This window comes from Magnolia sinica, chromosome 13 (assembly GCF_029962835.1).
Source record: "Magnolia sinica isolate HGM2019 chromosome 13, MsV1, whole genome shotgun sequence".
In the NCBI taxonomy this organism is placed as follows: domain Eukaryota; kingdom Viridiplantae; phylum Streptophyta; class Magnoliopsida; order Magnoliales; family Magnoliaceae; genus Magnolia; species Magnolia sinica.
The window spans coordinates 15092926-15114132 of record NC_080585.1 but is presented as its reverse complement, the minus strand read 5'-3'; the positions used below and the strand labels follow the sequence as shown (position 1 = coordinate 15114132).

The 21207-nt window shown below is 41.5% G+C and overlaps 1 protein-coding gene and 2 non-coding genes across 3 annotated transcripts; 2 read left to right on the top strand and 1 right to left on the bottom strand.

Moving 5' to 3' along the window:
• Positions 1–108, top strand: LOC131224394 (small nucleolar RNA R71). Its single transcript, XR_009160882.1, has one exon. It is a non-coding gene; the product is annotated as a small nucleolar RNA R71 (small nucleolar RNA).
• Positions 109–8708: 8600 nt separating this feature from the next.
• LOC131224121 (probable truncated L-gulonolactone oxidase 7, mitochondrial) lies at positions 8709–9980 on the bottom strand. The gene is made up of 2 exons (XM_058219670.1): positions 9764–9980; positions 8709–9673 (listed from the first exon to the last, which is right to left on the bottom strand). Exons 1-2 carry the CDS (start codon positions 9978–9980, stop codon positions 8709–8711), a joined length of 1182 nt encoding a protein of 393 aa, XP_058075653.1.
• Positions 9981–20616: 10636 nt separating this feature from the next.
• On the top strand, positions 20617–20723 carry LOC131224391 (small nucleolar RNA R71). Its single transcript, XR_009160879.1, has one exon. It is a non-coding gene; the product is annotated as a small nucleolar RNA R71 (small nucleolar RNA).
• Positions 20724–21207: the final 484 nt, after the last annotated feature.

The window sequence follows — 21207 nt, the reverse complement described above, 5'->3', positions numbered from 1 at the left end:
AATCCGTGTTGTGGGCATGAATCTGACCAAATCTTTGAACCTTTCCCAACATTGAAAGAATGTTTCATCTTCCTTTTGGGCAAAGTTCATGATCGCTTTTCTGAGGGTAATCGTTTTATGATGTGGGAAGAATTTTTTATTATTCCATTAATTAGAAAAATTCTAACTATTGAGATCTATAAATGTAGAGTCTAATCTCGACTTGTCAACATTAAGATTCACCTCGATATTTAAGGATACATTAGGAAAACATAATGTAGCTATTATTTCATCGAACTCTTTCAAATGTAAATATGGACTTTCAGATTCAAGTCCATGGAATTTGGGAAGGAGTTGGATAACTCCTGGCTTGATGTCCATTTGTCCTGTGTTTTCAGGAAAAATCATGCATGAGGGCGTACTCACTCCCGCCGGTTGTAGAAAATCTCGTAAAGTACGAGGCGGGGGTGCCTGTTGCACCTCATTCTCATCATGGTTATCCTCCACCCTGGGTGGAAGTAGAGGAGGTTGGTCTTCAGCCATAACCTAGTTAACTCAGGGGATTTCGAGCGGTGTCTAATCCTGCGATGGATAGTCAACCCCTCAACCACTCCTCCTTCGATCAAGAGACGTCGAGTGTTGTCACGGGCCCACTTGGGCATGAAACACTCACAGCCCTCAATTCAAAGCCTAATCCTAACGATGGATAAAAGAAAATCTAAAACGGACGAGAGGGAGAATTCGAAAGGAATTACAAAATTGAAGCTCCTAAGTTAAGGACCTGCAAAATAAAACAAAAATAAGTTAGATTCTATAAAGGAGAGAAACGATACTTTAAAAGAAAAATAACAGTAAATTAATTTCTAAAAGAAATTATTCTTTAAAGAAAAACGGAAATTTCTAAAGTAAACTAAGAAAGCCTAAACTAAAAAGTAAATTACTACAAGAAAATTGAAAAATAGAGAGTATGGAAGGAGTGTACCAAAATAGAGATTTCTATCTTAAAGGCCTACAAAATAGGAAGGTTAGTTTCTAGACAAAAATCCTAAAAATAAATTAAAAAACAGAGTTAGATTCAAAAAGTGTTAGAATTAGAAAGTTAATAGAACCAAAATAGAAAGTCAATTTCTAAATAACCTAAATTCTAGAAATAAACTATTTCCTACAGAACAGAGGATACTAGAATTAGAAAGTTTCTAAAATCTAAACCCTAATTCTATAAAAAGAAAAAGTAGAGAATTTAGGAAAGAATTACCAATTTAGAGATTTTATGTCAGGATCCTACAAAACAGGAAACAAGTTAGTTCTAAAAGTCAAATAGAAAAATCCTAATCTTATCCTAATTCTAAAACTAATTAATTTCAGAAAATCGTAACTATCAGTCCCCGGCAACGGCGCCAAAAACTTGTTCACTCCCCAAGTATAGGGTTGTGATGTAGTAATAAACTCGGTAAGACCGAGGTCGAATCCACAGGGACTGATACCTGTACGTTATCCGAAACCAAGAAGAACTAGAACTAGGCTAAGATGTGATCTAGAAATTAAGGAATAATTATGGAAAAATTATCTACGACTTTTAGGAATTCAGAGAAAAGAAAACTAGGGATTCAGAGGATCCACTTGTAGAGATCAGGGAGATCGTATGCCAGGATCACAAATTATGGAAATTTACTGTACTGCCATTGATATAGGTTTCAAGAGATGAAGAATGGATGAATTAGAATGGATTCCATCACCAAACCATGCCCATGAGACAAAGCAAACAACAGAATTAATCTAACTACCAATCAATCAACATGATTATGAAGGTTAGGAGGGGTACTGTCATCCTACCATGCCCATGGGACAATGATGAACAACAGGGGTTCCTGACTTCATAAACATAAAAAGGAAAGGAATATTCAAAGCCATTGCAGACCCATTGTAATTTCAGTCACAACAGACCATTAAAGACTATCAAAACTATTCCTTGAAAAATCAACTTAAACTCAGTTCAGAAATTTTAATTAAGTGCATATAATTAGACTCTCCCATCTCGCTACAGGCTTCACCTCTTAGCCCTAGCTAAGAGGTTTAGCCTAGTATGATCATGTTAGAACCTCTTAAACAAAGTAAATAAACAGAAAAAAATAGAAAAGAACAAGAAGGAAGGAGAAGAACAGATCCAGCCTTCCCACTCAGCAGCAGCCGTAGCTCCCTGTCTCTTTTCTTTCTTCTTTCAATCCTCCCTTCGTCCTCATTTCTTCCTTTCTTCCTTGACGTGCAGCAGCGACTGAAACCGCCAGCCTTCTCTTCAACGTGCAGCAGCAACTGAAACCGCCAGAAACTTGTTCAACGTGCAGCAGCAAAAATACTCCTGCTCCCCTTTTCTTCCCCCCTTTTCTCCAAACCGAGACCTCCTTTTAAAGATGAACAGCCTCCTCCCAGAGCTGCTGACGAGTCCCGAACGGAATAGGTTGCGGAACCCGTTTTTTACGCAGCCAGCTTGCATACGAACGCAAAACAGTTGCGTTTGAATGGATTTTGAGATGGCGGAACGTCCTAAATTCCGTTTTTTTTCTTCTTGGTTGGGGAAAAGACCCACTTATAAGGATTTTGGCCGGTTTGGATCGGCAATCCGACAGTGATAGAGATCACAGTATACCCCACAAGCTCCGGTTTTTACGGTCGTGCGCGGGCTGCGTAAACAGAGCCCGGATTTTAGACGCTGGACTCTCGGTGGGACCCACTTACCTTGTCGCTTGAGAAATCCAAACCGTCCACCAGATTCCCTTAACAATTTCAGTCGAGTATGGGTTTGTTTGGATCAGTTTTGGTGCGGCCCAGAGAATCTTTCTTGCTACCGTTCGTTCTATGTTTGAACGGCTGGAATCCTATCATTACTGATTCTTCGCATTTTGCCACCTAGGCCTTAGTGGCATAGGCCATACGAATCTCATGGACAGTCCGGATCATCTCACTGCATCACGGTGGTGGGCCACAAAATTCACCCGCAGCCTCTGCTTCTGCCGCAGGAATGAAGTCGAGTTGGAGAGGGAGAGCTCGGTCAATGGACCGTTTGACCGGGCTTTGTGTTGTTGTGCACGGCCAGTGCACATGTACACCATGCACACTCATCTCATATGGGGTCCACGTATGAATTTTCTCGAGGAATCTGCACCGTCCGTCTGGTTCTTCATATGTTTTAAGGCGTTGAGACCGAAGATGAGGTGTATCCAGCGATCAGGTGGGCCCCAGATCAGTAATTTGTGGGCTGATCTGTCCGTTGGGCCACTTTCACAGTGATCCAGGAGCTGAAATTTTACGTGTATGGTTCATTTATGGTCCTCAGACTACGTATGGAGTTTTGAACTGATCAGATGGTGGGAACCCTATGATCTTGCATTCTGGACACTTTTCAGGCCCCTTGAGCTTCAATTTCTCGCTTTTCTTGGATCCCTGGCGTGTAATTTCATCAATCTTGGTCCCCTGGAGTCCGTTCCTTGCCTTGGTGCTCTCGGAGCGTCAAATCCATGCTTTTACTACCCTTTTTCAGTCCATGCTCGTGAATACGCCCTGCATCACAAATATGATTAAATCAGGCCATTAAGCGGCATCATGCTTGTAAATCCAGGCAGTAACTGGGTCTGATATGCAATATTTGACCCTCAACAGAGGAAACCAACAAGAATTTATGGTACTTAGATACGGGCTGCAGTAATCATATGTGTGGAGACAAGTCTGCATTCTCTGCTTTAGATAAATCCTTTCGTGATTATGTGAAGTTTGGAGACAATTCTAAAGTTCCTATAATGGGAAAAGGAGGGATAGCTATCCAAACCAATGAAAATTCCATCCATACTATCTCTAATGTTCTTTTTGTGCTAGATTTAAAAACCAATCTACTTAGTGTGGGACAGCTGCAAGAAAAGAAATACGAGATTTCTATCAAAGATAGAGTATGTCGAATTCAAGATGTAAAATTGGGCTTAATTGCTCAAGTCAATATGCCGGCAAATCGGATGTTTCCGCTTTATCTCCACAACACCACTCATTTATACTTCTCAATAAAATTGAAGGATAACACATGGCTAAGGCATTTTCACTATGATCACCTAAACTTTGGTAGATTGAAGATTATACAGTAGAAAAATATGGTAACTGGTCTTCCTCAAATTATAACTCCTTCTGAAGTTTGTGAAGAATGTGTTGTTAGCAAACAACACCGTAATCAATTTCCACAAGGAAAATCATAAAAAGCAAAGAAGCCACTAAAGCTAGTTTATTCTGATCTTTGCAGATAAATCCATCATCTAATGGAGGCAAAAGATACATAATTACCTTCATTGATGATTATAGTCAGAAATTTTGGGTATATTTTTTGCAGGAGAAATCTGAAGCTTTTTCAGCCTTTAAAAATTATAAAGTGCTTGTTGAGAAAGAAGTTGGAAGTCCAATCAAAGTTCTTCGCACAAATCATAGTGGAGAATACAACTTGCATGAATTTATAAATTTTTGTGAGTTTCATGGAATCAAGAGGCAACTTACAACAGCATACACGCCGCAACAAAATGGAGTTCCCGAGAGGAAAAATCGCACTATTTTGTATATGGTGTGAAGTCTTTTGATGAGGAGTAGCATTCCAAAAAATTTCTGGCCTGAAGCAGTCAATTAGAGCATTCATATTTTGAAAAGAAGTCTCACTCTGGCTATTCAAAATATGATGCCAGAGGAAGCTTGGAGCGGACAAAGACCATCAGTAGATAATTTCAGAATTTTTGGGTGTATTGCTTATGCCCATATTCCAGATGAGAAGAGGAAGAAGCTAGATAAGAAAGGAGAAAATTGTATTTTTCTTGGTGTTAGTGATCAGTCAAAAGCTTATAAGTTATACAATCCTAGAACCAAGAAAATTTTTATCAGCTGCGATGTTGTTTTTTATGACGAACGATTCTGGCTATGAAACAACAATGTTATTGGACAACAAATTCTTCCTGATTTTAATGGAGAAAAAGAAGATGGAAGGCAGCAGCTAGTAGAGAATGAGCAACAACTAGTTCTAATAGCTACTCAAGATGAATAACGACCAGAACGTGCTAGAAGAAGGCCCGCATGGATGACCGATTATGAGGTAACTGGGATTGACCAATCTAAGTACCTACTTGCACATTTTACTTTTTCTCATATTGTGATCCTACTACTTTCGAAGCAGCTGTCAAAGAATCAAAATGGCAAAAGGCGATGGATGAAGAAATTGCATCTATTGAAAGGAATAATACTTGGGAGTTGACTGAGCTTCCAAAAGGGCACAAGACAATTGGTGTCAAGTGGGTGTACAAGGCAAAATTGAAGGAGAACAGCGAAGTCGACAAGTACAAGGCACACTTAGTAGCTAAAGGCTATAAGCAAGAGTTTGGTGTGGACTATAGAGAAGTTTTTGCTCCTGTTGCATGACTTGATACAATCAGATTGGTGATTACATTGGCGGCTCAAAACTCAGGGCCTATCTTTCAGTTGGATGTGAAATCGACTTTCTTACATGGAGACTTGGAAAAACAGGTATTTATTGATCAACCTCCTGGTTTTGTTAAGATTGGAGATGAGCATAAGGTGTATAAATTTTAAAAGGCACTATATGGACTAAAACAAGCTCTGAGAGCTTGGTATAGTCGTATAGATGCTTATTTTTCCAATGAGTGATTTAAAAAATGTCCATATAAGTATACACTCTATATTAAAATTGGTGATGGAGGAAAGATGATCATTGTGTGCTTATATGTGGATGATCTTATTTATATTGGAAATGATAGTGCCATGTTTGACAAATTTAAGAAGTCTATGATGGTTGAATCTGATATGTCTGATCTTGGAATGATGCACTATTTTCTTGGTATTGAAGTGACGCAATCTATAGCTGGAATTTTTATTTCTCAAAAGAAGTATGTGCGAGAAATTTTAGACAGGTTTCAAATGAAGAATTGCAATTCTGTTAGGACACCAACTAAAGTGGGTTTGAAGCTCATCAAAGATCCTAAAAAAAGGAGGGTTGACAACACCCTTTACAAGCAAATTATGAGAAGCTTGATGTATTTGACTGCAACAAGACCTGATATAATATACGTTTTAAGTCTTATTAGCAGATATATGGAAAACCTAAGAGAGATGCATCTTCTAACTGAAAAGAGGATTTTTCGTTACTTGCAAGGTACTGCTAATTTTGGGCTGCTTTAAAAGGGAGAAAATTCATATTTGATTGGATTTACTGATAATGATTATGCTGGATATCAAGATGATAGAAAAAGCACTTCGGGGTATGCTTTTATGCTGGGTTTAGGAGTTGTCTCATGGTCTTCAAAGAAACAACTAATTGTCACTTTATCAATAACCAAAGTCGAATTCGTAGCCGCAACTTCATGTGCATGTCAATCTATTTGGCTAAGGAGAATTCTTGAAGAACTTCAGTCCAAGGAATAAGGAGGCACTTCAATTTATTGTGACAACAGTTCAACATAAACTTTCCAAAAATCTTATTTTGCACGGAAGAAGCAAGCATATAGATGTAAAGTATCACTTCTTAAGGGATCTCATGAAAGATGAAGTGATTAATCTTATCTTCTATAGAAATGAAGACCAAATCGCTGACATATTCACCAAACCTCTCAAAATGCTTTTGTTTTAGAAGCTAAGGGAATTGCTCAGGGTCTACACTTTAGAAGGTTCAGGTTGAAGTTCACAGTTGATATTCTTTAAACTAAATGTTGTCAAACATTCAGTTTAAGAGAGGGAATGTTGGAAATAATTTATTTACTCAAGTATTTGAGTTCTTAGTTGTTCGAGTCAATAGGATATTTTTCAATTAGTGGTTTTATGGTTATTATACTTGTCTAATTTTTATGATCATGGTCTTTTGTTTTACCTAGTCTATAGGATAGTTTGCTTTACACGATGTGTGTAGTGCCAAGTTTGGTGCTATTAGTTTGGATCTATTTGTTGGTGTACTGCCTATCTAAAGGCTATTGGTTAATAAATGGAAAAGTGTACATAAATCAATATTTCCTCTTCCTTATTTTACTTTTGTTTAGTGTTGTATTCGTTCAAGCATATTATTTTTATTTGCAACAACTAGAACCTAGTTGGTGAAAACTAAGCGTAGATGGGTCCTCTCATGGCAACCCAAGTGAGGGAGGGGGTGGAGGGATTTGTAAGAACCATTTGAGCAGGATAGTATTTGCTTTCCATAACTATTATGGCATGATGTCGATCATAGAAGTGAAAGCCCCAGGCAGTCTTGGATGGGGTGAAAATTTGTAGCGAGTTAGAGTTGAACAACATCGTAGTGGAGATGACTCTCGGATTTTAACATATATTTCCAATCCCTTAGCATCTATCCCTTTTAGTTCATTTGGTTCGGGGTGGAGCGTATGAAATCTTTGCTCAATTTCAGTATTACATCTACCCTTAAAGAAGGAAATACAGTGGCAGACGGTTTGGAAAGGCTTGGTAGTAGTGGGCGTGTAACGACCCTAAATTTTTGTGCACTTAGAACTACGATTAGAGTTAAAATTTTTAAAAATTTTTTTAGAACAAAAATAAATTGAAAGATGAGTTCGTAAATCACTCTTGGTTGAGAGAAAGGTTGAAGGATGGACTCTTATTACCATGACTCTTGGTTCAAAAAGTCATTTCAACTAAAAGATAAAAAAACTCATTGTGTACACCTTAGTGGTTGTTACCCCAATTGTGTGGGGCATACCTTGATGTTGTATATCCATGCCGTTCATTTATTTTCCATCTAATTTTATGATGTGATCCTAAACCTTAAGAAATTCAAAACCATAAGATAGGTGATGAATGACCATTAAAAACTTTTTATGGGCCACAAAAGTTTGGATGAAGCTTATCTTTGTATTTTTACCTCATCATCTTCTTGACATTATCAACAAGTTTGATCTGTTACCCTCGCTATGGGCCCTTTGAAATTTTTAATGGTAAGGCACTCAATCACCGCAGTTTCCAGTGGATAAAAGCCATACATCATGGTGGCCCCTCAAAGCCCCAATTGGTTCGTAGCTAAGGACGGGTGGGGTACGTAGACCCAATTCATATCCTGTTCATCTTTTTTCTTCCCGCTTATGATAGACATAAGGCCAAAAATAAGCTAAATAAAATACTCAAGTAAGTCGACTGGGGAAATTCCATTGAAAGGGGCTCTTTTGGGTGCAGCTTGTCTGAGTTTGGCCCTCTTCGTTCTTTTTTTTCTTTTTTTTTCTTTTTTTTTTTTTTTTGAGACCTTTTTGGGATGTGTTTTTGCTATATGATAAGTAAGGTCTGTTGTTTTTTGTGGAGCCCACCTGAAATATAAGGCTGTAGATTTTCTTTTGGCAATAAAATACAGGTAGGGTAATTCCACCTTCTTTTTTTCTTTTTTTTTAGCGGGGGGGGGGGGGGTGGACACATAGCAGTCCCATTTTTAATGATAGTTGCATACATATATACATACCAATATGCCTTGCAAGGAAAGTAGTGAATGATTAACATACTGTAAAATAGATATTTTTGTTTTGCCTGACATGCTAATCTGGCATGTGCATGGAACATCTGACGGTGCATCAAGTGGGCCACACCAGGTAAGAGGTCAGGCACAAAATTAGGACTGCTGAATCATAAGGTGGGTCACACATTTATTATAACACATTCGTCGTAAACATTGGTCCAGATAATCTTCACGGATGAACCATCCCGTTCACGGCTCAGATGTCCCACACACGTGACAAGTCATCCGCATGGTCCCAGCAAGCATCATCTATTCGATTAGCCTGAGAGATGTCGATTTTCCGACACACACGAGCTTCAGTAAATACACGCCCCTGACGACAATAGTAGCCCTTGTGTGGTGCACAATGTTCATGCATCGAGCATATACACAATCCTTCAAGTGCACAGCCATTCTTCTCGATCAACACTCCAGCCCCACGCAATCCTAAGATCCCATCCGTCCATTCAGAAGATAACAAACCGTCTGGATCATACCTCTCCATCACTTGTATAAACATATCGCCTTTCGGCCCTAACTTATCTCTCACCCCGTGAAAACCAATGTTCCTATTCTTCCCCCAATGAGGAAGTCCATTGTATTTGAAAATTGCTATTTGCCCGAACTCTTCAAACACATCTTCATGAAGCCAAGGCTCATTTGGGTCGCGGGATCGGTAATAGGTCATGTCTATCTGGAATGAATCAGTAGTCTTCCCGAGATACGCTGTAGATTCCCGAACAAACCTCGTCAAGAATCCGCCGTACAATTCAGCACCGTAGAGAGCAATGGGATCCATATCTCTTAGTTTCTTCACGTCGACGAAGAAGGAGGTCACGTTGGCTAAAGGTATGCTAAAGGCAGTTTGATGAAAGAACCGCCCTTTGATTTGTGGGTCCCATTGACAAGCAGTGAGTAGTTCATCATCAGTGCCCTTCATGCAAGATTCTGAGCCCTGCATCTTGCTCTGATTCCCAATCACTGGATAGCCTGTGAAACCCAGTAAATCCCCACCGTTCTTTAGTGCCCCGCCCCCCTGGAGTGCCGTCGTTACTTGAATTTTGGACAGTAAACATTTTCCTTTGGAATTTCCTGTCGCTTCGAATGTTTCCTCTACTGCACGAGCCGACTCGACGAGCAGCGATAGTTGTGGCGAGAATAAATCATTATTGCCATCTCCGGCTATGCTTGTGTGAACACGAAAGTCATCTCAGTATACTACCTTAGCTTGTGAAGGATACCAAGTGATGTCGTTGTACTCAGTGGTCTCACCGAACGTAGCAATGGTGTTTTCAAAATCTGCATCCAGTGAGACCCTGTTGGTGATGGAGCGCTTGAACATGGGCTCTAGTTGAGGTGTCACCTGAGAAATGACTCCCAGCACACCCAAAGACACTTTAGCTGCTAAGGTCAGGGTCATCTTCTCCAAGTCCACAATCCTCGCATAATAGCCGTTGATAGGCTCAGGACTCGGAACAACAAGCCTCATACCCACAACATACTCATGAATAGCTGATCCCTTTCCAAACAATGAACTCCCATGTCCTCCCGTACTCAATACACCACCCAAGGTAAGTCCTAGCCAGTAGGGCGAATGTGAGACCGCCAGTCATTCTGCTCATGGTTATCCCACTCTCCATGGTTATGCGCATGCTTGCCGAGTCAATGCTAGCCACATGATTCAACCGCTCAGTGCTTATTGCAAGACCAGTCCCACTAGGCCCACCTGGATAGGAGATCTTGGTCATGCCATGAGAGTAGACGGTCACCACCTTCATCTTTTGCTTTTTCATGGATACATTCGATACGGCATGTAGCAATTCCATCTCGTCTGATGGATACACAGCAGCCGCCCACTCGGCAAGTGGTCCGGTCGGAGAAGGTGCCGTAGCTGTTCGTCACGGTGCAATTGTTGCTACCTGATGTACAGTTGATGACTTGGCTCGGTAGAGTGGCGGACACACCTATCACCATCACCAAGACCAGTAAACCAAGAGCCATGGTTGCACACATACCTTCTTCTTTTTTTTTTCAAAACAACGCTTTCTATAACATTAATCAATCCGGCCCTGTACACTCGGGCACCGCTTTACATAAAATAGGGGGCCTATTGTAAAATAAGAAACATGCACAAAGAAAGCATAGACCATCACAGCATCTTAATCGAACCTAAGCCAACCCTATCAAGAAAAATGGAACCTCTGACCTGGAGAGGAAGTTCAGATTGGTTGTCAAAGCAAGAAGATAATTGGGCTCCGCTACCTTGCCGGGCCATCAAATCTGCTGGAGAATTCCCTTCTCTCAAAATATGCGCAAACGTAATTTGACCCCGCCTCTTCATCTGGTTTATCCTAAATATCCATGCTTTCCACTTCCATCCCGGCTCAGTCACTCCATTGATCATGTTTATCACTTGTCTAGAGTCTGATTCGATTATGATTCGCAACAATCCCCTTTGAAGACCACGGGATAAACCATCATGAACGGCACGTAGCTCTGCAGATGTGTTAGTTCCTATCCCATAGCCATCAGAGAAGGTGAAGATGAAATCACCCTTATCTCCTCGACAGATCCCTCCCTCCCTGACCTACCTAGGTTTCCTCGGGCTGAGCCATCAACGTTTATCTTAAACCAGCTAGGTGGGAGCCTCTCCCACTTAACCACCAAGGCGCGACCAGCAGAATTTTTAGAAGAGTTGAAAACAACACTTTGTGGCCTGAGCTGACAACCCTAATCAGCGACACCAACACCCACAGCTGAACCAGTAAGATGAACGAACCACCTCCTGATATTGGCAATAACTGTAGCTGGGGATACCACCCTCGAGTCAAAAATTGCAGCATTTCTAGCTTTCCAAATCTCCCAAATTATCAAGCAAGGAGCAAGCATGTGTCCCACCGTTTTCCTTCTCATTGTCGAGGCCACCGCCCACCACTGATTTAACCGAGCCTCGGTCGAAGCAGCGTTCATGACTAAAATCTGAAACCATCTTCCAATAGTTATCCACACACTCTGCTCTAAATTGCTCAAAACAAACAAATGGAGAACTGATTCCTGTGCGAATAAAACGGGGACTTGGGCATCCTGAAGAGCACAACAAATGCATCTAGATGCCAGCTGAACACCATGAGACTGAACCGCACAATCTACCGGGACCGCGTTTTGCAAGACTTTCCAGACAAGAAGCGAGATTTTGGGTGGAAGTTTTGCATGTCATACCCATCTTGCCCAGCTACAACCCGTACTCGGAACCTTACTCATCGCCCAGGCTGATTTTATAGAGAATATTCCAGTTGGAGTGAACGGCCAGATCGGCTTGTCCGAGTCCCCTGATACACAAAATCCGGCCTGAAAGACGTGGTCGATTACCCGTTGGGGGAGGAGGAGCCACACGAAAGAAGGGGGAAGAGGACCGACTGCTCCAAGTACCTGGCACACCTGGAGGTCGAGCAAATTTTTCGGCACCTCATAAATAGCGAGCTGAGAGAGGCCCAAGACCTGTCCAATTTTCCTTCCAAAAGTTACACTTTCCAGTTCCAATTTGCCAAAGCACTCGGGATTTCACTAAAGGAAAGAGCTCTAAGATTCGCTTCTACAACGGAGATGAGGTGCACCTAGGTCTGTCTGACATGTGAGGAGATAGATCTGGTACTTGGCAGCCATGAAAGATTTCCAAACATTTTCTCCCTTCCCAAACTTAATTGTTGTTCACTCCCCAAGTATAGGGTTGTGATGTAGTAATAAACTCGGTGAGACCGAGGTCGAATCCACAGGGACTGATACCTGTACGTTATCGGAAACCAAGTAGGAATAGAACTAGACTAAAATGTGATCTAAACCAAATAAAATTTAAGAAATAATTGTGGAATAATTATCTAAAACTTTAAGAAATTCAGAGGAAGGAAACTAGGGATTCAGAGGATCCACTTGTAGAGATCAGGGAGGTCTTATGCCTGCATCAAGGATTATGGAATTCAAACTGAACTTACTTGATCTGGTTTTCAAGAGATGAAAGGTATATGAATTAGAATGGATTCCATTATCGAGCCATGCCCAGGAGACAAAGCAAACAACAGGATTAAACTAATTACCAACCAATCAATAATGTATGAAGATCAGGAAGGGTACTGTCATCCTACCATGCCCATGGAACAATGATGAACAACAGGGCTTCCTGACTTCATAAACATAAAAAGGGGAAAGAAATATTCAAAGCCATTGCAAACTCATTGTAATTTCAGTCACAACAGACCATTAAAGACTAAGAGAAATATTCCTTGAATAACCAACTAGAATCACATTCAGTTTATGAATTTGAAATTACAGAAACAAAATATAATCTCCCATCTCACTACAGGCTTCACCTCTTAGCCCCAGCTAAGAGGTTTAGCCACACATAAATGGCTTGAACTCAAAACAAATATAAAGGAAAAGAAAACGAAAAAAGAAGAAAAACTACTTAGTCTGTTTCAGCCTCCACGTTCCAGCAGAAAAACCCACCTGCTGCTTCACGTTTTCAGCCTCCACGTCCTTCAAAAGAGTCTCCACGCTCAATGCACGTCCCCTCTATTTCTCTTTCTCCCTTCCATTTCCTGCATCAGCCAAGCTCCCCTCTTCACGTTTTCTCCCTTCTTTATAAAACAAACCCCTGGCAGTCTTTGAGTCCCTACACGCTTCAATCAGGACTCTTCTTTCCGCCCATTTACGTAGCAACGCAGTCAGCCGGCGTGGTATCCTTGGAAACTTCTTGCGTCGATTCATCTTTTCGGTTACTGAGAACAAATCTAAGACGTTCAGTCTTCTTGCCATGACTCAGCACTTCCTTGGAGAGGTTTTGAACGGCCAGGATCATTGTTCTGAACCTGGCCACGATCGCCGAATGGACTGGAACGTCCGGGTCTCTCGGACGCTGTTTCCATGCGTACATGCGTATGGGTCTGAAAGACACCATGTGTCCGGTCTTGTCTACCTCCTGGGATGAATGGACGGTCCAGATGGACGGGCCGACCCCTGCTATGATCACGGAATGGCCCTGATTGGCCGGGCGCACACGGGCTGCGTAAACAGGGCCTGAGACTATCGGCGCTGGACTCTCGGTGGGGCCCACTTACATTGTCATTTGAGAAATCCAAACCGTCCATTGAATTCCTCTCGGAATTTCAGTCAGGAAGGGTTTCTTTTACTTGGGTTTAGTGCGGTCCATCAAATCGCATCTCTCCACCGTCTGCCTTCAGTTTTGGCGATCAACAGCCGGCCTCCAATGTTTCTTGAAATTCTGCCATCTAGGCGAGGATGATAGGGGGCAAGGGCTTCTGATGGACGGTCCGGATCAGTCCATTGAATCATGAAGGTGGCCCACAAGAAAGAGCCGCAAGCTCTGTTGCGTTCGCAGGGAAGGAATTGAGTTGGAGAGGGAGAGCTCGATCAGCGCTTGCTGACCGAGGTTTGGATTTCTGATGTGCATCCGGTGCACCTGCGTACCGTGTATATGCACTACCTGTATGGGTCCCAAGAGATGTTTGTGAGAAATCTACTCCGTCCATCTGGTTCTTCACATGATTCAAGGCATTGAGACCGAAGATGAGGTGTATCCATAGATCAGGTGGGCCCCAGATCAGTAACTTGTGGGCTGATCTGTCCGTTGGGCCACTTTCACAGTGATCCAAGAGCTGAAATTTTACGTGTACGGTTCATTTATGGTCCTCAGGCCACGTATAAAGTTTCGAGCTGAACGGATGGTGAGAACGCTGTGATCTTGCATTCTGCTTAACTTTCAAGCCGCTTGAGCTTCAGTTTCTCGATTTTCGCGGACCCCTGGTGTATAATTCCGTCACTCTTGGTCTTCTAGAGTCCGTTCCTTGCCTTGGTGCTTCTGGAGCGTCAAATCCATGCATTTACCACCCTTTTTCAATCCAGGCTCTTAAACACACCCTGCATTATAAACACGATTAATTAAATCAGCCATTAAACGGTATTATGTTTGTAGATCCAAGTAATAACTGGGGTCTAATATGTAATATTTGACCCTCAACACAACCCCCAACCAGCATCTTGCTAGTCCCGAGCAAGATATGCGAAAAATAAATTGAGAATTACAGGACAATTTCTACAAACCCAAGAGATTTATGAAAAACAATTCAGATACTCGAATTCTAAGATTCATGAATGTTGGCATTACTTTCTCCTGGAATCAAGCTCACGGTACTTCATAATCAAGCTCAAATATTAATCCATTAATTTGAACGATTCTAAATATTGAGTTCCATGAGTGTATAGTGTAATCTCGGCTTAACATTATTAAAATTCACTTCTCTAATTCAGGATATCATTGGTAACCACAAGAGAATTCATGATAACCAACGCCTAAACCAAAGCTTGATTCATCCTTCCAGCTTTTGATGATTTTCACACTATGTCAACTTGTTTAAAAGTACAGCCAAGGAGGAGAATCGAATCTACACTTATAGGGAGCAAACCTATGATAAAGACTGGTCGCCAAAAAGTTTATGAATGTCAACCTTGGGGAATCAAACCTTCACCTGTAGGGAGCAAACCTATGATGAAAACCATTCGCCCAATCTTTTCAATTTCTAAAGTTGGTTCCTTTCAAGCTTAGTGATCACCAAATTAATCCTTCAATATCGAATGAAACCTTAATGTGTAAGCGAGATGTGACATGTAAAATTATGATTCACTCAATGTTTAAAACTTCTAACCATGGATTAATAGTTCTAACTTAACTGTGAAATCTAACAAATGGTTGAATCCAAGAGTCATCAATTCCAACATCACTTATCTTGTAGTTCTAAATCTAAGATGGCTGTCAAAATCGCTTCGAATTCATATGAAATTCTAGAAAAATTTAAAAATTTTCACAATTTCTGCTCAAGACTAAGAAAATACTGATTAGGAAACCTAATCTCCCACCCCCAAGCTAAAATCTACATTGTCCTCAATGTAAAAGAAATAAGCATGCGATGCACATGGGACAAAATAAGTAAATGAGAAGTGATGGAAAGATGATACCTGGATGAAAGAATCAAGAGGCTTTCCAAAGATATCTATGTAAGAGCGGGTCAGCACAAGAGAGATACTAACAGAAGTAAAATAAAATAACAAAAATAAAATCCTACCTATACCACTTTCGTAGGTGCTCTCGATTGCATTTAACGTATGCAATAAGCCTTTAAACCCCTAGGTTACCCCTAGTGGACGAGTTGTAGTCTCGAGAGGGTTTGCAGTAATGTTACCCACAAACATTGAACTAACTAATGATAAAAATGAAATGTAATGAAGAACTGGGTTGCCTCCCAGGAGCGCTAAGTTTACCGTCTTCAGCCAGACAAATAAAGCAACTACCTTAGTCCTAAGAAAACAGGAAACATACCTATACCTCCATCAGACTAGGAGATCAATCCTGGTTAACAGGATCAGTCAGAGGCATGGACATGTCCTCTGAATCAAATTTCTCGACAAATGGTTTCAATCGATGTCCATTGACTTTAAACTCCTTGCCATTGTCGGGATCTCTTATTTCAACGGCCCCATGAGGAAAAACAGTAACCACAATGTAAGGGTCGGTCCAACGAGATCGAAGCTTACCCGGAAAGAGATGTAATCGAGAATTGTACAAAAGGACCTTCTGACCAGGCGTGAATGATTTTCGCAAAATGTGTTGGTCATGAAATGCTTTCATCTTGTCCTTGTAAATTCTCGAATTATCATATGCATCATTCCGGATTTCCTCAAGTTCATTCAATTGAAGTTTGCGTAGCGAGCCAGCGTTGTCAAGATTGAAATTAAGATTTTTGATCGCCCAGTACGCTTTATGTTCCAGCTCCACAGGAAAGTGACAAGCTTTCCCATAGACAAGTCTAAAGGGAGACATTCCAATAGGGGTTTTAAAGGCAGTACGGTATGCCCATAAGGCATCGGTCAATCGGATTGACCAATCCTTACGATCAGGGTTAACCGTTTTCTCTAGGATATGTTTGATCTCCCTATTGAAAACCTCAGCTTGTCCACTTGTCTGTGGATGGTATGGGGTGCTCACCTTATGAGAGATACCGTATTTCTTCATTAAGCTCTCAAATGGTTTATTACAAAAGTGTGAGCCCCCATCACTAATGATGGCTCGAGGCGTTCCGAATCGAGAAAGGATGTTTTCTTTTAAGAATTTAATGACCGTGCGATGGTCATTAGTTCGACACGGAATCGCTTCGACCCATTTAGTGACATAATCCACAGCGAGCAAAATATACAGATTTCCAAATGATTGGGGAAATGGTCCCATGAAATCGATGCCCCAGCAATCAAATGCTTCAATGATAAGGATGGGATTCAAAGGCATCATATTTCGACGGGACAATGCTCCCAATTTCTGACAACGCTTACAAGCTTTGCAAAACTCATGAGTGTCCCTAAACATAGTGGGCCAGTAAAAGCCACACTGCAGAATCTTGGCCGTGGTCTTTTTAGCAGAAAAGTGACCACCACAGGCCTGTGAGTGACAGAAGGAGATGACACTCTGATGCTCATCGTCTGGTACACATCTCCTTAGGATTTGGTCTGGGCAATATTTAAATAAATAAGGATCATCCCAGAAAAAATTGCGCACCTCGGTGAAAATTTTCTTCTTATCTTGCGCAGTCCACTGTGTCGGTATGGCACCTGTAGCAAGATAATTAACAATATCAGCGAACCAAGGTGAATGGAAAACTCTGAACAGTTGTTCATCAGGGAACATGTCGTTGATATGGGGCGTCTCAAGGGAATCAGAGGTATTAAGGTGAGAAAGGTGATCGGCCACAACGTTTTCTACTCCCTTTTTATCTTTAATTTTCAAATCGAATTCTTGGAGTAGAAGGATCCATCGTATCAGGCGGGGCTTAGAATCATTCTTAGAAAGAAGATACTTCAGTGCCGCATGATCTGTATAGATAATGATCTTGGATCCGATCAGGTAGGACCTAAATTTATCCAAGGCGAACACTACGGCTAAGAGTTCCTTTTCCGTAGTCGAGTAGTTCACTTAGGCAGGATTTAGAGTCCTACTCGCATAATGAATGACGTAGGGCCTCTTATCTTTTCTCTGGCCTAGGACCGCCCCAAGAGCATAATCAGAAGCGTCGCACATAAGCTCAAAAGGAAGGCTCCAGTCGGGTGGCTGCATGATAGGTGTAGTGGTTAACGTGCCCTTAAGCTTGGTGAAAGCTTCCTGGCATTACTCAGTCCACTCATATGGAGCATCCTTTTGAAGAAGATTACATAAAGGACGAGAGAGGAGACTGAAGTCCTTTATGAATCGCTTGTAAAATCCTGCGTGTCCTAAGAAGGATCGCACGTCTCTGATGTTTTTGGGTAGAGGTAGGTTAGAGATAAGATCGATTTTTGCCTTATCTACCTCGATTCCCTTGGACGAGATGATATGCCCAAGGACAATTCTCTTCTGAACCATGAAATGGCACTTCTCCCAATTAAGTACCAAGTTCTTTTCTTCACATCTTTTCAGCACACATTTAAGACTTTTCAAGCACTTGCTGAAAGATGGACCGTAAACAGAGAAATCATCCATGAAGACCTCTAGATATTGCCCTACCATATCAGAAAAGATACTAAGCATACATCGCTGAAAGGTGGCAGGGGCATTACATAGTCCGAATGGCATCCTTCGATAGGCAAAGGTGCCGTAGGGACATGTAAATGTGGTCTTTTCCTGGTCTTCAGGGGCTATCTCTATCTGGTTGTAGCCTGAATACCCGTCAAGGAAACTGTAATAGGAATGACCAGCTAACCTTTTCAAGATTTGATCAATGAATGGTAAAGGAAAGTGGTCTTTCCTCGTGACGGTATTCAACTTCCTGTAGTCAATGCACATTCTCCAACCAGTAGTGACTCTAGTTGGCACGAGTTCATTATTGGCATTGGCTACGATGGTGATTCCGGACTTCTTAGGGACCACTTGAGTTGGACTCACCCATTGACTATCAGATATAGGGTATATGATACCCACGTCCAATAGTTTAAGAACCTCGGCCTTAATAACTTCCTTCATGTTTGAATTTAGTCTACGTTGTGGTTGCCGAGCGGTTTTTGCATTATCCTCAAGATATATGCGGTGAGTACAAATCGAGGGATCGATTCCCTTGAGGTCCGCTATCGTCCATCCCAGGGCTCCTTTATGCTCAATGAGAGTAGATATGAGCATACTCTCCTGTTCTTTCTCCAGGTGGGCAGAGATCACCACCGGGTATGTCTCATCTTGACCTAAATAGGTATATTTCAAATCAGAGGGCAAAGGACATTAGGTCAAGCTTCGGCGGCTTGAGGTTAGATGGTAGAGGCACTACATCGGTTTGTGGCAATTCTTCAAATTGTGGCCTCCACCGGTTAACTTCAAGTACCGGTGCAGTATCAAGCAAGGCACACGTCTCCCTAATCATGTCATCATCAAAATCATAGGAGTGGGCCAGGCACGTCTCCAGATGGTCGGAGGATAAGGTCAGCGGTATCGTATCTTCCACGAAAGAGTCAATCATATTAATGTCGTGGAAATCGTCATCATCCTCTGAGTTGCTGCCGTTATTGAAAAAAATGTTTGACTCCAATGTCAAATTTTCAAAAGACATAGTCATGACACCATTCCTGCAATTGATAATTGCATTTGACGTGGCAAGGAATGGGTGACCAAGAATGACGGGAATCTGAGTGCTCATGTTATTGATGGGTTCGGTGTCTAGGATGATAAAATCTACAGGGTAGTAAAATCTATCGACCTGGACTAACACATCCTCAATTATCCATCTTGGTACACGAACAGAGCGATCAGCAAGTTGCAGTGTGGTTAGGGTGGGTTTTAATTCACCCAAACCTAACTGTTTGTATATCGAGTAGGGAATCAGATTGACGCTCGCTCCTAAGTCAAGAAGTGCGTGATCAATTCGATGGTTCCCGATTACACATGATATAGTTGGGCTAATGGGATCCTTGATTTTCTGCGGCACGTCTTGCTTCAAGATGGCACTCACTTTCTCAGTCAAGAAGATTTTCTTTTGAATAATTTTTCATCTTTTGGTTGTGCATAAGTCTTTCAGAAATTTGGCATATGAAGGAATCTGTTTCACGACATCAAGTAGAGGAATGTTGACTTTCACTTGTTTCAACACCTCTAGAATATCCTGAGAGTTAGAGAGAGGTTTTAGTGAAACCAACCGTTGGGGGAACGGAGCAACTGGCTTCTCTAGAAGTTCCGGTTCTAATTTTTGTGGGGCATCACTGGATCCATCATTGTTGTCCTCTTCTGGTTCTTGAGGCTTTTCGAGCCTAACCGGAAGAGTTTTATCAATGATCTTTCCACTCCTAAGAGTGGTGATGGATTTAGCGTGCCCCATCTAATTTGAAGAGCTGGGATCATTAATCTCGTATTGCGGTTTAGGATTGGGGAGAGGTTGTGCAGGAAGCATCCCCTTTTCTATAACCATCATACGAGAATCTATCTTTTGCATAAAATCTGTAATTCCCCGCATTGCCTGAGCCAGCTCTTGTATGGGATTTTGAACCGGTTCCTCTTGAGGTTTCACTTAATTTGGATTTTGATTAAAGAAACCTGGAGGAGTAGCCGTTTGTCCATTCCTCCAACTAAAGTTTGGATGATTTTTCCAGCCAGGATTGTATGTATTGGAGTTAGGTCCAGTAAAAGGTCTTTGATAGTTGTTTATGGCATTGGCTTGTTCATTCAACACTCCTCGAAAGGCAGGTGTTGTAGGACAGTTTTCAGTTGTGTGAATGTTGCAATCACAGATGCCGCAAACAATTTCATTGACCTTATCCTTCTTTCCTTCCATGGCCTTAACTTTCCTTATGAGCGTAGTCACTTTACACTTAAGATCATCCTCTTCTTTTAAGAGATATAATCCACCTTTCTCCTTTAATTGAGTCGGCCTAAACGTGGTGTTCGCCATTGGGTAATAGTCCCATGATTGTGTTTTTTCAGCAAGACTATCGAGGTAATCCCATACCTCGTCAACATCTTTATTGATGAACTCTCCATTACACATTGTCTCGACCATTTGGCGCATGGAAGATGTCAGTCCCTCATAAAAAAATTTGTAATGCGCCACGTTTCAAATCCGTGTTGTGGGCATAAACTGACCAAATCTTTGAACCTTTCCCAACATTGGAAGAATGTTTCATCTTCCTTTTGGGCGAAGTTCATGATTGCTTTTCTGAGGGTAATCGTTTTATGATGTGGGAAGAATTTTTTTATGAATTCCCTCTGCATGTCGTTCCATGTGCCAATGGATCTATGACGCAGTGAATGTAACCACGTCTTAGCTTTCTCTTTTAAGGAAAAAGGAAAGAGTTTCAGCCTAATTGTATCCTCAGATACATTAGGAAAACATAATGTAGCCATAATCTCATCGAACTCTTTCAAATGTAAATATAGACTCTCTGATTCAAGTCCATGGAATTTGGGAAGGAGTTGGATAACTCCTGGCTTGATGTCCATTTGTCCAGTGTTTTCAGGAAAAATCATGCATGAGGGCATACTCACTCCCGCCGGTTGTAGATAATCTCGTAAAGTATGAGGCGGGGGTGCCTGTTGCACCTCATTCTCATCTTGGGTATACTCCACCCTGGGTGGGAGTAGAGGAGGTTAGTCTTCAGCCATAACTTCAATTGACTCAAGGGATTTCGAGTGGTGTCTAGTCCTGCGA